This window comes from Oncorhynchus mykiss, chromosome 2 (genome assembly GCF_057628025.1).
Source record: "Oncorhynchus mykiss isolate SJ-2025 chromosome 2, ASM5762802v1, whole genome shotgun sequence".
NCBI lineage: Eukaryota > Metazoa > Chordata > Actinopteri > Salmoniformes > Salmonidae > Oncorhynchus > Oncorhynchus mykiss.
In genome coordinates, this window is record NC_143023.1 from 44,881,114 (window position 1) to 44,894,720 (window position 13,607).

Here is a 13,607-nt window from a genome sequence, read left to right on the forward strand (position 1 = left end):
TTCCGGGTTAGACTCCCGCTCCTTGAAAGCGGCAGCTCTAGCCTTTAGCTCAGTGCGGATGCATGGCTTCTGGTTGGGGTATGTGCGTACAGTCACTGTGGGGATGACGTCATCGATGTTGATGAAGCCAATGACAGATGTGGTGTCCTCCTCAATGCCATTGGAGGAATACCAGTCTGTGCTAGGAAAAAACAGTCCTGTACCTTAGCATCTGCTTCATCTGACCACTTTATTATTGATCTAGTCACTGGTGCTTCCATGGTATTATGGTCAGATTTGCCAAATGGAGGGCGAGGGAGAGCTTTGTATGCATCTCTGTGTGTGGAGTATAGGTGGTCCAGATTTATTTTCCCTCTGGTTGCACATTTAACATGCTGATAGATATTTGTTAAAACTGGTTTAAGTTTCCCTGCAGGTTAAAGTCCCTAGCTACTAGGAGTGCTGCCTCTGGCTGAGAGTTTTCTTGTTTGCTTATGGCAGAATACAGCTCATTCAATGCTATCTTAGTGCCAGGCTCTGGCTGTGGTGGTATGTAAACAGCTACAAAGAATATAGATGAAAACTCTCTCGGTAGGTAGTGTGGTCTGCAGCTTATCATGAGAAACTCTACGTCAGGCGAGCAATAGCTAAAGACTTCTTTAGATATCGTACCCCAGCGGTTGTTTACAAAAATACATAGATCTCTGCCCCTTGTCTTAACAGACGCTGCTGTTCTCTCCTGCCGGTACATCGTATAACCAGCCAGCTGTATGTTGATATTGTTGTCATTCAGCCACGACTCCGTGAAGCAGCAACCGCTGGTGTTAGAGTTTTTAATGTCCCGTTGGTAGTTTAATCTTCCAAGTAACTCGTCCATTTTATTGTCCAAAGATTGCATGTTTGCTTGAGGGAAGTGGGGGTTTATTCGATTGCCTCCGACTTCTCAGAAGGCAGACCGTTCTCCTGTCTCTCTTTCTCCACCTCCTCTTCACGCAGATCACTGGGGTCAGGGCCTGTTCCAGAGGGAGCCGTATGTCCTCCGCCTCGGGTTCGTCAGAGTCGTGAATGAAGAAAAAGGATTCTGCTAGTCTGTGGTGAGTAATCGCAGTCCGGAAGTCTAGAAGTTATTTTCGGTCGGTCATAAGAGGCAAAATTATGTACAAAAATAGTCAAAAATAAGTTACAAACAACGCAGATAAACAAACAAAAAAACACAATCGGTTGGGGGTCGTAAAATGTCTGCCTTCTGCTCCGGCGCCATCTTATAATAGGGGTTGAATGGGAAATATAAAATATTTAAGTGCCTTTGAATGGGGTATGGTAGTAGGTGCCAGGCAACAGTTTCCCTTGTGAATCAAGAATGGTCTACCCCTCAAAGGACAGTCAACTGGACACAACTGTGGGAAGCATTGGAATCAACATAATGGATTATTACTTGGAATTGGAGCATCTGCCTTGTTCTATTCTAGAACAACACTCAGAGTGAGACATACAGTGCATTCGGAAAGGATTCAGGCCCATTGACTTTTCCCACATTTTGTTACGTTACAGCCTTATTCTAAAATGTATGAAATTACATTTTCCCTCAGCAATCTACACACAATACCCCATCATGACAGAGTGAAAACAGGTTTTCAGAAATGCATAAAAGGTATAAAAAACTACAGAAACACCTTATTGACATAAGTATTTAGACCCTGCATCCTGCATCCTGTTTCCAGTATCCATTGACTTAGGACGCCATTTGCAGTTCCTATGCCTTCTACTAGATGTCAACAGTCTTTAGAAATCGTTTCAGGCTTGTATTCTTATAATTAGGGAGTAAGACCAGTTTGATCGAGTGGACCCTAACGTGTCGAAGAGCTTTTTCAGGCGCATGTGCATTTCTTGTTTACCTTTTATGTTGACAACGTTATTGTCCGGTTGAAATATTATAGATCATTTAGGCTAAAAAACAACCTGAGGATTAAATATAAACATCGTTTGACATGTTTCTATGAACTTTACGGACACAAGTTGGATTTTTTTGTCTGATTATTTTGACTGAGTTTGAGCCTGTGGATTACTGAAGAAAACGCACTAGCAAAACTGAGGTTTTTGGATATAAAGAGACTTCGTCGAACAAAAGGAACATTTATTGAGTAAATTAATATCTTCTGATTGCCACCACATGAAGATCATCAAAGGTAAGGGATTAATTTTATCTCTATTTCTGAGTTTTGTAACGCTTCTGCTTGGCTGGTTACTGTTTGTAATAATTTGTCAACGGGCTATGTTCTGGGCTAGGTATTTTCGACGAAAAGCATTTTATAAATATGACACTGTGGTTGGTTTAAGAAGAAGATAATCTTTAAACCTATGTAAAATAGGTTTTGTTTTCTGAATTGAGTTTCTGAATTTCTGAAATGAGCATTTCTGTAATTGAATTTGGCGCTCTGCAACATCACTGGATGTTGGCCAGATGGGACCCTAGCATCCCACGTACCCTAGAGAGGTTAAGAGATAAAAATTAACTGAGAAAAGTACAAAGAGATCCTTGATAAAAACCTGTTCCAGAGCACTCAGGACCTCAGACCGGGGTGAAGGTTCACCTTCCAACAGGACAACAACCCTAAGCACACAGCCAAGACAACGCAGGAGTGGATTCGGGACAGGTCTCTGAATGTCCTTGAGTGGCCCAGCCAGAGCCCGGACTTGAACTCGATCTAGCATCTCTAGAGAGACCTAAAAATAGCTGTGCACCGAAGGTCCCCATCCAACCTGACAGAGCTTGAGAGGATCTGCAGAGAAGGATGGGAGAAACTCCCTAAATACAGGTCTGTCAAGTTTGTAGCGTTATTCCCACGAAGACTCAAGGCTGTATTCTCTGCCAAAGGTGCTTCAACAATATTGAGTAAAGCGTCTTAATACTTATGTAAATGTGACATTTCAGTTTTTTATTTGTAATACATGAGAAAAAAAAACAGACATTATGGAGCACTGTGTGAAGATTGATGAGGAGGAAAAAACGATTTAATACATTTTAGAATAAGGCTGTAACGTAATAAAGTGTTGAAAAGACAAGCGGTCTGAATACTTTCCAAATGCACGGTATAATCACTTTAGTAGTTTTTCTGGAGTAATTCTATTTCTATGGTGTGTGAGAAAGAATGTCTGACTCACTGATGATGGCAGCGTTCTCCGGTCGGTTCAACGAGCTGATGATAACGAAGCCAAAGCCTTCGTTCTCCTTGCGGTGGATGATGACATCATTGGTTTGCAGGGGGACGGCACCCTCCAGGGGGGAGGTGACGGAGGGCGGCGGGACGTTGTCGGGGGTGACGGGACAGGAAGCTGAGGCGTCGTCACTGTGTGGGGAGCTGTGCTGCGTGGACACGGAACCAGGGCTACGGCCATTCACCCCTAACACCTCACCTACAGAAGGCAGCATAGGGGGAGAGGGGGAGAGAAAGAGAGAAAGAGAGAGAGAGAGAGAGTGTATTTTATTTGCCCCTCCCTCTGTAGTGTACACTACTCACCAGGGAAATAGATTCTCTTCCGGACCATCAGGCTGACCTGGCCGTTGTATAGTGTGTAAGGTGTGTATAATGTATAGGACTGTACAATACATTATAATGGTGATTAGTTTCTACTCTGTAGTGTACACTACACTACTCACTGGGGAAGTGGACTCTCCTCCGGACCGCCAGGCTGACCTGGCCATTGCGAGCGGCGGCGTGCATCAGGTCGATCACGTATCTGTGTGGTTTCCCAGCAACCACCATCTTATCCACGGAGATGAGCTCGTCCCCGGGTCGAAGTCGTCCGTCGCGTTCTGCAGGAGTGTTCTCTATGATCGCCCCGATCACAATCTGTTCAACGACAATCTAAATTAGCAGCATATATATATATAACAAAACATTTATAACGCCTGCTATTTCCATGACATAGACTGACCAGGTGAATCCAGGTGAAAGCTACCATCCTTTATTTATGTCACTTGTTAAATCCACTTCAATCAGTGTGAATGAAGGGAAGGGGACATGTTAAAGAAGGATTTTAACACCTTCAGACAATTGAGACATGGATTGCGCATGTCTCATGGCAACAACAACTGCCCGCATGGCAACAACAACTGCCCGAGTTACACCAGTAACATACAATCCCTCCATCAGTGCTCAGACTGTTTGCAATAGGCTGAGAGAGGCCGGACTGAGGGCTTGTAGGCCTGTTGTAAGGTTGGTCCTTACCAGACATCACCGGAAACAACGTCGCCTGTGGGCACAAACCCACTGGTCACTGTGGTGCTCTTCACTGACGAGTCACAGTTTTCTCTCACCAGGGGTGATGGTCAGATTCGAGTTTATCATCGAAGGAATGAGCATTACACCGAGGCCTGTACTCTGGAGCAGGAACAATTTGGAGGTGGAGAGTCCGTCATGATCTGGGGCAGTGTGTCACAGCATCATTGGACTCATCCTGACATGACCCTCCAGCATGACAATGCCACCAGCCATACTGCTCATTCTAGGCATGATTTCCTGCAAGACAGGAATGTGAGTGTTCTGCCATGGCCAGCGAAGAGCCCTGATCTCAATCCCATTGAGCACATCTGGGACCTGTTGGATCAGAGGGTGAGGGCTAGGGCCATTCCCCCCAGAAATGTCCAGGAACTTGCAGGTGCCTTGCTGGAAGAGTGGGGTAACATATCACAGCAAGAACTGGCAAATCTGGTGCAGTTCATGAGGAGGAGATGCACTGCAGTACTTAATGCAGCTGGTGGCCACACCAGATACTGACTATTACTTATGATTTGTTCAGGGACACATTATTCCATTTCTGTTAGTCACATGTCTGTGGAACTTGTTCAGTTTATGTCTCAGTTGTTGAATCTTATGGTCATACAAATATTTACATGTTATTTTTTCTGAAAGTAAACGCAGTTGACAGTAAGAGGATGTTTATTTTTTTTGCTGAGTTTAGAATGGATCTACTGCTTATCAGACTTGCACTCAATGACAATGACAGATCGTTAACTCGCATTTCTATCTGAAATCAGTTGGGTAGTACAAAAAGTTACATAATGGACCTTTTAAATCAAATCGAATTGTGTTTGTCACATGCTTCATAAACAACAGGTGTAGACTAACAGCGAAATACTTACTTATGGGACCTTCCCAACAGTGCGGACAGAAAGAAAATATAGAAAAGTAAAACACGTAATAATAAATACACAATGAGTATAACTTGGCTTGTTTACACAATGTACCCGTATCGAGTCAATGTGCAGGGGTTTGAGGTAATTGAGGTAGATGTGTACATATAACTAGGAATTAAGTTGTAGATAATAAACAGTAGCAGCAGTGAATGTGCAAAAAGGTTCAAGGCAGATTGTCCAGGTAGCTATTTTGTTATAGTCCAGATAGCCATTTAACTAACTATTTAGCAGTCTTATGGCCTGGGGGTAGAGGTTGTTCAGAGTCCTTTTGGTTCCAGACTTTGCTTTGTGGTAGCAGAGAACACAGTCTATGGCTAGGGTGGCTGAAGTCTTTGACAATTGTTTGGGCCTTCCTCTGACACTGCCTGGTATATAGGTCTTGAATGGCAGGAAGCTTGGCCCCAGTGATGTACTGGGCCGTACAAACTACCCTCTGTAGCACTTTACGGTCAGATGCCGAGCAGTTGCCATACCAGGCGTGATGCAACCAGTCGTTGGTAAAGCTGTAGAACGTTTTGAGGATCTGGGGACCCATGACAAATCTTTTCAGTCTCCTGAGGGTGAAAAGGTGTTGTCATGTCCCCTTCTCGACTGTCTTTGTGTGTTTGGACCATGATAGTTTGTTGGTGATGTGGACACCAAGGAACTTGTCTTGCTGACGTTCAGGGAGCGGTTGTTGTTCTGCCAGGTCTTTGACCTCCTCCCTGTAGACAGTCTCATAGTTGTCAGTGAACAGGCTTACCACCGTTGTGTCATCAGCAAACTTAATAATGGTGTTGGGGTTGTGTGCGGCCATTCAGTCATGGGTGACAAGGGAGTACAGGAGGGGATTAAGCAAGCACCCTGAAGGGCCCCGTGTTGAGGGTCAGCGTAGCGAATGTGATGTTGCCTATCCTCACCACCTGGGGGTGGCCCGTCAGGAAATCCAGAATCCAGTTGCCGAGGCAGGTGATCAGTCCCAGGGTCCATAGTTTATTGATGAGCTTGGAGGGCACTATGGTGTTGAACGCTGAGTTGTAGTCAATAAACAGCATGTCCCTCTTGTCTAGGTGGGAAAGGCCAGTGTGGAGTGCAATACAGATTGCGTCATCTGGGGATCAGATGGGGCGGTATGTGAATTTGAGTGTCAATGTGAGCCATGGCCAGCCTTTCAAAGCATTTCATTCCTACAGGAGTGCTACGAGGCGATAGTAATTTTTAAAGATTACCATGGCGTTATTGGGCACAGGGACTATGGTAGTCTGCTTGAAACATGTAGATATTACAGACTGGGTCAAGAAGAGGTTGAAAATATTAGTGAAGACACTTGCCAGCGCATGCTCCGAGTTCACGTCCTGGTAATACGTCTGGCTCTGCGGCCTTGTGAATTAACATTAAAAGGTTATCACCTGTTTAACGGTCTTACTCACGTCAGCTAGAGAGAGCGTGATTATACAGTTGTCAGGTTTAATTTGATTATATTGTGTGTAAAATTATATTAAGTGTGTGTGTGTGTGTGTTATAGTGTATGTTAGGTTGGCATTATATGTTGTTCGGTGTGTTTGCTATTAAGTGTGTAGGCAGCAGCAGGCAGCAGGTGTGTTAAATGAGGATATACGTGCTTGTGTGAGGTGTGTATTACATGTTGTTAAGTTTGGTTGTATTATGGTGTGTTAGGTATGCATTATATGGTGTGTGTGTGTGTTGTCCAGCCCGTCCCATACGAGCCTTGTCACGGGCGTCCGGACTCACAGCCTGCACGGCCTCGTCTCCCCCCAGGATGCGGAAGCCAAACCCAGTCTTCTCCCTCAACAGGTGCACCTCCACATCCTGGTACTCTGGAAATAGACCAAAAAATTGAATACAGAGAAATAGATTGCACAAACATAGACTACCGTGGCCAAGAGAGGAAAGAATGCAGCACTGATTTGTAATCTGTTTGGAGTAAGAGTCCTTTCTACATCTAGGCTGAACAACAACAAAATTATCTGTATAAATTATACTGATTGCATTTTAGTCTTCACATGCAGTGTTGATAATAAAATCCCCTTAGTGTCAAATGACGTGCCCACACATCAATCAATTAACATAATACAACAATCCCCATCAAAATCTGACTGTTTAAATATCTGTTTGTTTTGCATAGGCTGTTTCGCTTCATAGTCAGTTACAAAGGACAATTTGTCATCAATCCAGACACCAAGGTACTTATATTGAGAAACAAGCTAAGTTTGGGCAAATATGCAGGTCCTCAAGGTCAACATTTCATAACCTAGAAAACCCGAATGAGCTTGGTTTTACTTGTAAGTAAGACTAATTTAATATCTATAAGTGAATCAAAATCATGCACAAGATTGCAAAACTGTGTCATCTGCATCGAGATGAATGTTACAAGTATTAACAGTGTTTCCTATGTCATTAATTTACAGAGTGAACAATGATGGACCCACAATCGAACCCTGAGGAACACCTTTTTGAATCTCAAGAAATACAGATTGAATCCCGTCTGTCAAGATAGCTGGAGTTCTGTCACTAAGATAATTCTGAAACCATAAACAGGGTGTACACTACCGGTCATAAGTTTTAGAACACATACTCATTCAAAGGTTTTCTTTATTTGAACTATTTTCAAAATTGTAGAATAATAGTGAAGGCATAAAACCTATTAAATAACAGATATGGAATCATGTACTAACCAAAAAATATATTTAATATATTTAATATTTGAGATTCTTCAAATAGCCACCCTTTGCCTTGATGACAGCTTTGCACACTCTTGAAATGTATGATTGCCAGGCAGCATGTGTAAAACTTCAGATAGCTCTGGACTGAACCAAGGGCAAGACCTATTTTGAATTCTCCGTTTGTAAAGGGAGCATGTTTATCTACAATACAATTGAAAACATTTGAGAAGTGGTTCAGAGCCAACTCTGGGTCAGGAATAGATGCAATACAATCAAAGTCACCAAAATAAATGCCTCAAAAAAGGCCTGTTCATTGTCATTTTTAAAATTCCTTGTTGATAAAAACAAGGTTTGGATCTAAATCTATCCTTGACACACACTATTATCCAAAGCAAATTGTAATGTGTACGCTGGGAGTTGGGAAGCAAGTACAGGGAGTGAAAATGTAATAAATAGAACAAAACAAGAAACCCGAAAAGCGTCCAGAGATGAAACAGTAATAACGCATGAAATAATGCCCTGAGGAGAGAACCAAGGGGAGTGACAGATATAGGGGAGGTAATCGGGAAGGTGATATAATCCAGGTGAGTGTCATGAGGCGCAGGTGCACGTAACAATGGTGACAGGTGTTTGTAATGATGAGACAACTGGCAACGTCGAGCGCCAGAGAGGGGGACCAGGGGTAAACATGAAAGTACCCCCTCTCTGATGCGTGGCCCCAGCCGCCGTATGACGGCTCCAGCCGCCAAGGGACGGTCCCGAAGCCCAGGAGCGGGCCGGTCGCATCTGCTGGAACCTGTAGAGCCGGCTGATGCTCGGGAACCATAGAGCCGGCTGAGGTGCGGGATGGGAGCCTGAAGACCCGGCTGAGGCGCTGGATGGGAGCCTGACAAGCCGTCTGAGGCTTGAGAACCTGTCGAGCCAACCGAGGCATGAAAGTTTGACAAGCCATGGGATGGGAGCCCGCCGAGCCGGCTGAGGAGTGAGATGGGAGCCCCACGAGCCGACTGAGGAGCGGGATGGGGGCCGGCTGAGGCACAGGGTGGGAGCCCCACGAGCCGGCTGAGGGGCGGGATGGGAGTCCGACGAGCCGGCTGAGGCGCAGGATGGGAACCTGACGAGCCGGCTGAGGCGCGGGATGGGAGCCTGACGAGTCGGCTGAGGCGCGGGATGAGAACTTGACGAGCCAGCTGAGGTGCGGGATTGGAACCTTACGAGCCGGCTGAGGCGTGAAATGGGAACCTGACAAGCTGGCTGAGGCGCGGGATTAGAGCCTGACGAGCGGGATGGGATCCTGTTGAGGCATGGGGAGCCTGCTGAGCCAATCGAGGCTTGAGAGACCTGTCGAGCAAGCTGAGGCATGGAAGCCTGATGAGCCAGCGCAGGATGGGAGCCTTCCTCACCATCTTAAATAAGCATTCCCACTCAAAAATGTAGAACTAGTTATAGATATAGTCCTTGGTTCACTCCAGACCTGTCTGCCCTTGACCAGCACAAAAACATCCTGTGGTGTTCTGCATTAGCATCGAATAGCCCCCGTGATATGCAACTTTTCAGGGAAGTTAGAAACAAATATACACAGGCAGTTAGAAAAGCTAAGGCAAGCTTTTTCAAACAGACATTTGCATCATGTAGTACTAACTCAAAAAAGTTCTGGGACACTGTAAAGTCCATGGAGAATAAGAGCACCTCCTCCCAGCTGCCCACTGCTCTGAGGCTAGGAAACACTGTCACCACCAATCCACTATAATTGAGAATTTCAATAAGCATTTCTCTACGGCTGGCCATACTTTCCACTTGGCTACCCCTACCCCGGTCAACTGCCTGGCACGAGCCACAGCAACCCGCTAAAGCCCAGATAATTTCTCCTTTACCCAAATCAAGATAGCTGAAGTTCTGAAAGAGCTGCAAAATCTGGACCCTACAAATCAGCCGAGCTAGACAATCTAGACCCTCTCTTTCTAAAATGATCTGCCGAAATTGTTGCAACCCCTATTACTAGCCTGTTCAACCTCTCTTTCGCATCGTCTGAGATTCCCAAAGATTGGAAAGCTGCCGCGGTCATCCCCCTCTTCAAAGGGGGTGACACTCTAGACCCAAACAGCTACAAAACAATATCTATCCTACCCTGTCTTTCTAAGGTCTTCGAAAGCCAAGTTAACAAACAGATTGCTGACCATTTCGAATCCTACCATACCTTCTCCGCTATGCAATCTGGTTTCAGAGATGGTCATGGGTGCACCTCAGCCATGCTCAAGGTTCTAAACAACATCATAAACGCCATCGATAAAAGACATTACTGTGCAGCCGTATTCATCGACCTGGCCAAGGCTTTCGACTCTGTCAATCACAACATTCTTATTGGCAGACTCGACATCCTTGGTTTCTCAAATGATTGCCTCGCCTGGTTACCAGCTACTTCTCTGATAGAGTTCAGTGTGTCAAATCGGATGGACTGTTATCCGGACCTCTGACAGTCTCTATGGATGTGCCACAGGGTTCAATTCTCGGGCCGACTCTCTTTTCTGTATACATCAATGATGTTGCTCTTGCTGCTGGTGATTCTCTGATTCACCTCTACACAGACGACACCATTCTGTATACTTCTGTATACCACTGTGTTAACTAACTTCCAGATGAGCTTCAATGCCATACAAATCTCCTTCCGTGGCCTCCAACTGCTCTTAAACGCAAGTAAAACTAAATTCATGCTATTCAATCGATCAAAGCCCGCACCTGCTCGCCCGTCCAGCATCACTAATGTGGATGGCTCTGACTTAGAATACGTGGACAACTACAAATGCCTGGGTGTCTGGTTAGACTGTAAACTCTCCTTCCAGACTCACATTAAGCATCTCCAATCCGAAATTAAATCTAGAATCGGCTTCCTATATCGCAACAAAGCATCCTTCACTCATGCTGCCAAACATAGCCTCGTAAAACTGACCATCCTACCGATCCTCGACTTCGGTGATGTCATCTATAAAATAACCTAAAACACTCTACTCAACAAACTGGATGCAGTCTATCACAGTTCCATCCGTTTTCTCACCAAAGCCCCATACACTACCCACCATTGCAACCTGTACGCTCTCGTTGGTTGGCCCTCGCTTCATACTTGTCGCCAAATCCACTGGCTACAGGTTATCTACAAGTCTCTGCTAGGTAAAACCCTGCCTTATCTCAGCTCACTGGTCACCTTAGCAGCACCCACTCGTAGCACACGCTCCAGCAGGTATATCTCACTGGTCACCCCCAAAGCCAATTCCTCCTTTGTCTTTCCTCTGCTGCCCATGACTGGAACGAATTGCAAAAATCTCTGAAGCTGGAGACTCACATCTCCCTCACTAGCTTTAAGCACCAGCTGTCAGAGCAGCTTACAGATGACTGCACCTGTACATGGCCCATCTGTAAACAGCCCATCTATCTACCTACCTTATCCCCATACTGGTATTTATTTATTTTGCTCCTTTGCACCCCAGTATCTGTACCTGCACATTCACCTTCTGCCGATCTACCATTCCAGTGATTAATTGCTATATTGTAATTACTTCGCCACCATGGCCTATTTATTTCCTTAATTAACTTACTTCATTTGCACTCACTGTATATATACTTTTTGTTTTCTTTTGTTCTACTGTATTACTGACTGTATGTTTTGTTCATTCCATGTGTAACTCTGTGTTGTTGTATGTGTCGAATTGCTACACTTTATCTTGGCCAGGTCGCAGTTGCAAATGAGAACTTGTTCTCAACTAGCCTACCTGGTTAAATAAAGGTGAAATAAAAAATAAATAAAAATACAAGTTGGTGAGTATAATAATAAAGAACATCGAGCGATTCAAAAAAAATTAAGCATCTGTACATGAACACAGAACCATATGCATATGCAGTGGGGAGAACAAGTATTTGATACACTGCCGATTTTGCAGGTTTTCCTACTTACAAAGCATGTAGAGGTCTGTCATTTTTATCATAGGTACATTTCAACTGTGAGAGATGGAATATAAAACAAAAATCCAGAAAATCACATTGTATGATTTTTAAGTAATTAATTTGCATTTTATTGCATGACATAAGTATTTGATACATCAGAAAAGCAGAACTTAATTTTTGGTACAGAAACCTTTGTTTGCAATTACAGAGATCATACATTTCCTGTAGTTCTTGACCAGGTTTGCACACACTGCAGCAGGGATTCTGGCCCACTCTTCCATACAGACCTTCTCTAGATCCTTCAGGTTTCGGGGCTGTCGCTGGGCAATACAGACTTTCAGCTCCCTCCAAAGATTTTCTATTGGGTTCAGGTCTGGAGACTGACTAGGCCACTACAGGACCATGAGATTCTTCTTACGGAGCCACTCCTTAGTTTCCCTGGCTGTGTGTTTCGGGTCGTTGTCATGCTGGAAGACCCAGCCACGACCCATCTTCAATGCTCTTACTGAGGGAAGGAGGTTGTTGGCCAAGATCTCGCGATACATGGCCCCATCCATCCTCCCCTCAATACGGTGCAGTCGTCCTGTCCCCTTTGCAGAAAAGCATCCCCAAAGAATGATGTTTCCACCTCCATGCTTCACGGTTGGGATGGTGTTCTTGGGGTTGTACTCATCCTTCTTCTTCCTCCAAACACGGTGAGTGGAGTTTAGACCAAAAAGCTCTATTTTTGTCTCATCAGACCACATGACCTTCTCCCATTCTTCCTCTGGATCATCCAGATGGTCATTGATAAACTTCAGACGGGCCTGGACACAGCGCACTGGCTTGAGCAGGGGGACCTTGCGTGCGCTGCAGGATTTGATTCCAATACAGCGTAGTGGGTTACTAATGGTTTTCTTTGAGACTGTGTTCCCAGCTCTCTTCAGGTCATTGACCAGGTTCTGCCGTGTAGTTCTGGGCTGATCCCTCACCTTCCTCATGATCATTGATGCCCCATGAGGTGAGATCTTGCATGGACACCCAGACCGAGGGTGATTGACCGTCATCATGAACTTCTTCCATTTTCCAATACTTGCGCCAACAGTTGTTGCCTTCTCACCAAAGCTGCTTGCCTATTGTCCTGTAGCCCATCCCAGCCTTGTGCAGGTCTACAATTGTATCCCTGATGTCCTTACACAGCTCTCTGGTCTTGGCCATTGTGGAGAGGATGGAGTCTGTTTGATCTGTTTGATTTGATTTGATTTGTGGACAGGTGTCTTTTATACAGGTAACGAGTTCAAACAGCTGCAGTTAATACAGGTAATGAGTGAAGAACAGGAGGGCTTCTTAAAGAAAAACTAACAGGTCTGTGAGAGTCGGAATTCTTACTGGTTGGTAGGTGATCAAATACTTATGTCAGGCAATAAAATGCTAATTAATTACGTAAAAATCATACTATGTGATTTTCTGGATAGTTGTTTTAGATTCCGTCTCTCACAGTTGAAGTGTACCTATGACAAAAATTACAGACCTCTACATGCTTTGTAAGTAGGAAAACCTGCAAACTCGGCAGTGTATCAAATACTTGTTCTCCCCACTGTATATATATATATATATATATATATATATATATATATATATATATATATTTTACACCTACATTCATTAATGTAATGAAGCTACTGTATGTTGATTTGGTTGTTAGTTTTTCGTTATGGTAGAGCTAATTTCTGCCACTACTGGATGAAGCAAATATTACTTTGTCATATGTTCCCAGTCAAGGAAAATACTAAAGTGCAGAAACAGGAAGAGTGGCTCTGCTGGCATGCATTAAAAAAGTGAGTTTTCCCCAC

At 44.4% G+C, this 13,607-nt stretch overlaps 1 protein-coding gene across 1 annotated transcript in view; it reads right to left on the reverse strand.

Moving 5' to 3' along the window:
• Positions 1 to 13,607, reverse strand: part of LOC110501618 (membrane-associated guanylate kinase, WW and PDZ domain-containing protein 2) — a 292,550-nt gene that overhangs the window by 28,785 nt on the left and 250,158 nt on the right. Inside the window, 3 exon segments of the mRNA XM_036949610.2 lie at positions 3,142 to 3,393; positions 3,638 to 3,830; positions 6,908 to 6,993. Of these exon segments, the coding sequence (XP_036805505.2) occupies positions 3,142 to 3,393; positions 3,638 to 3,830; positions 6,908 to 6,993 (531 nt within the window).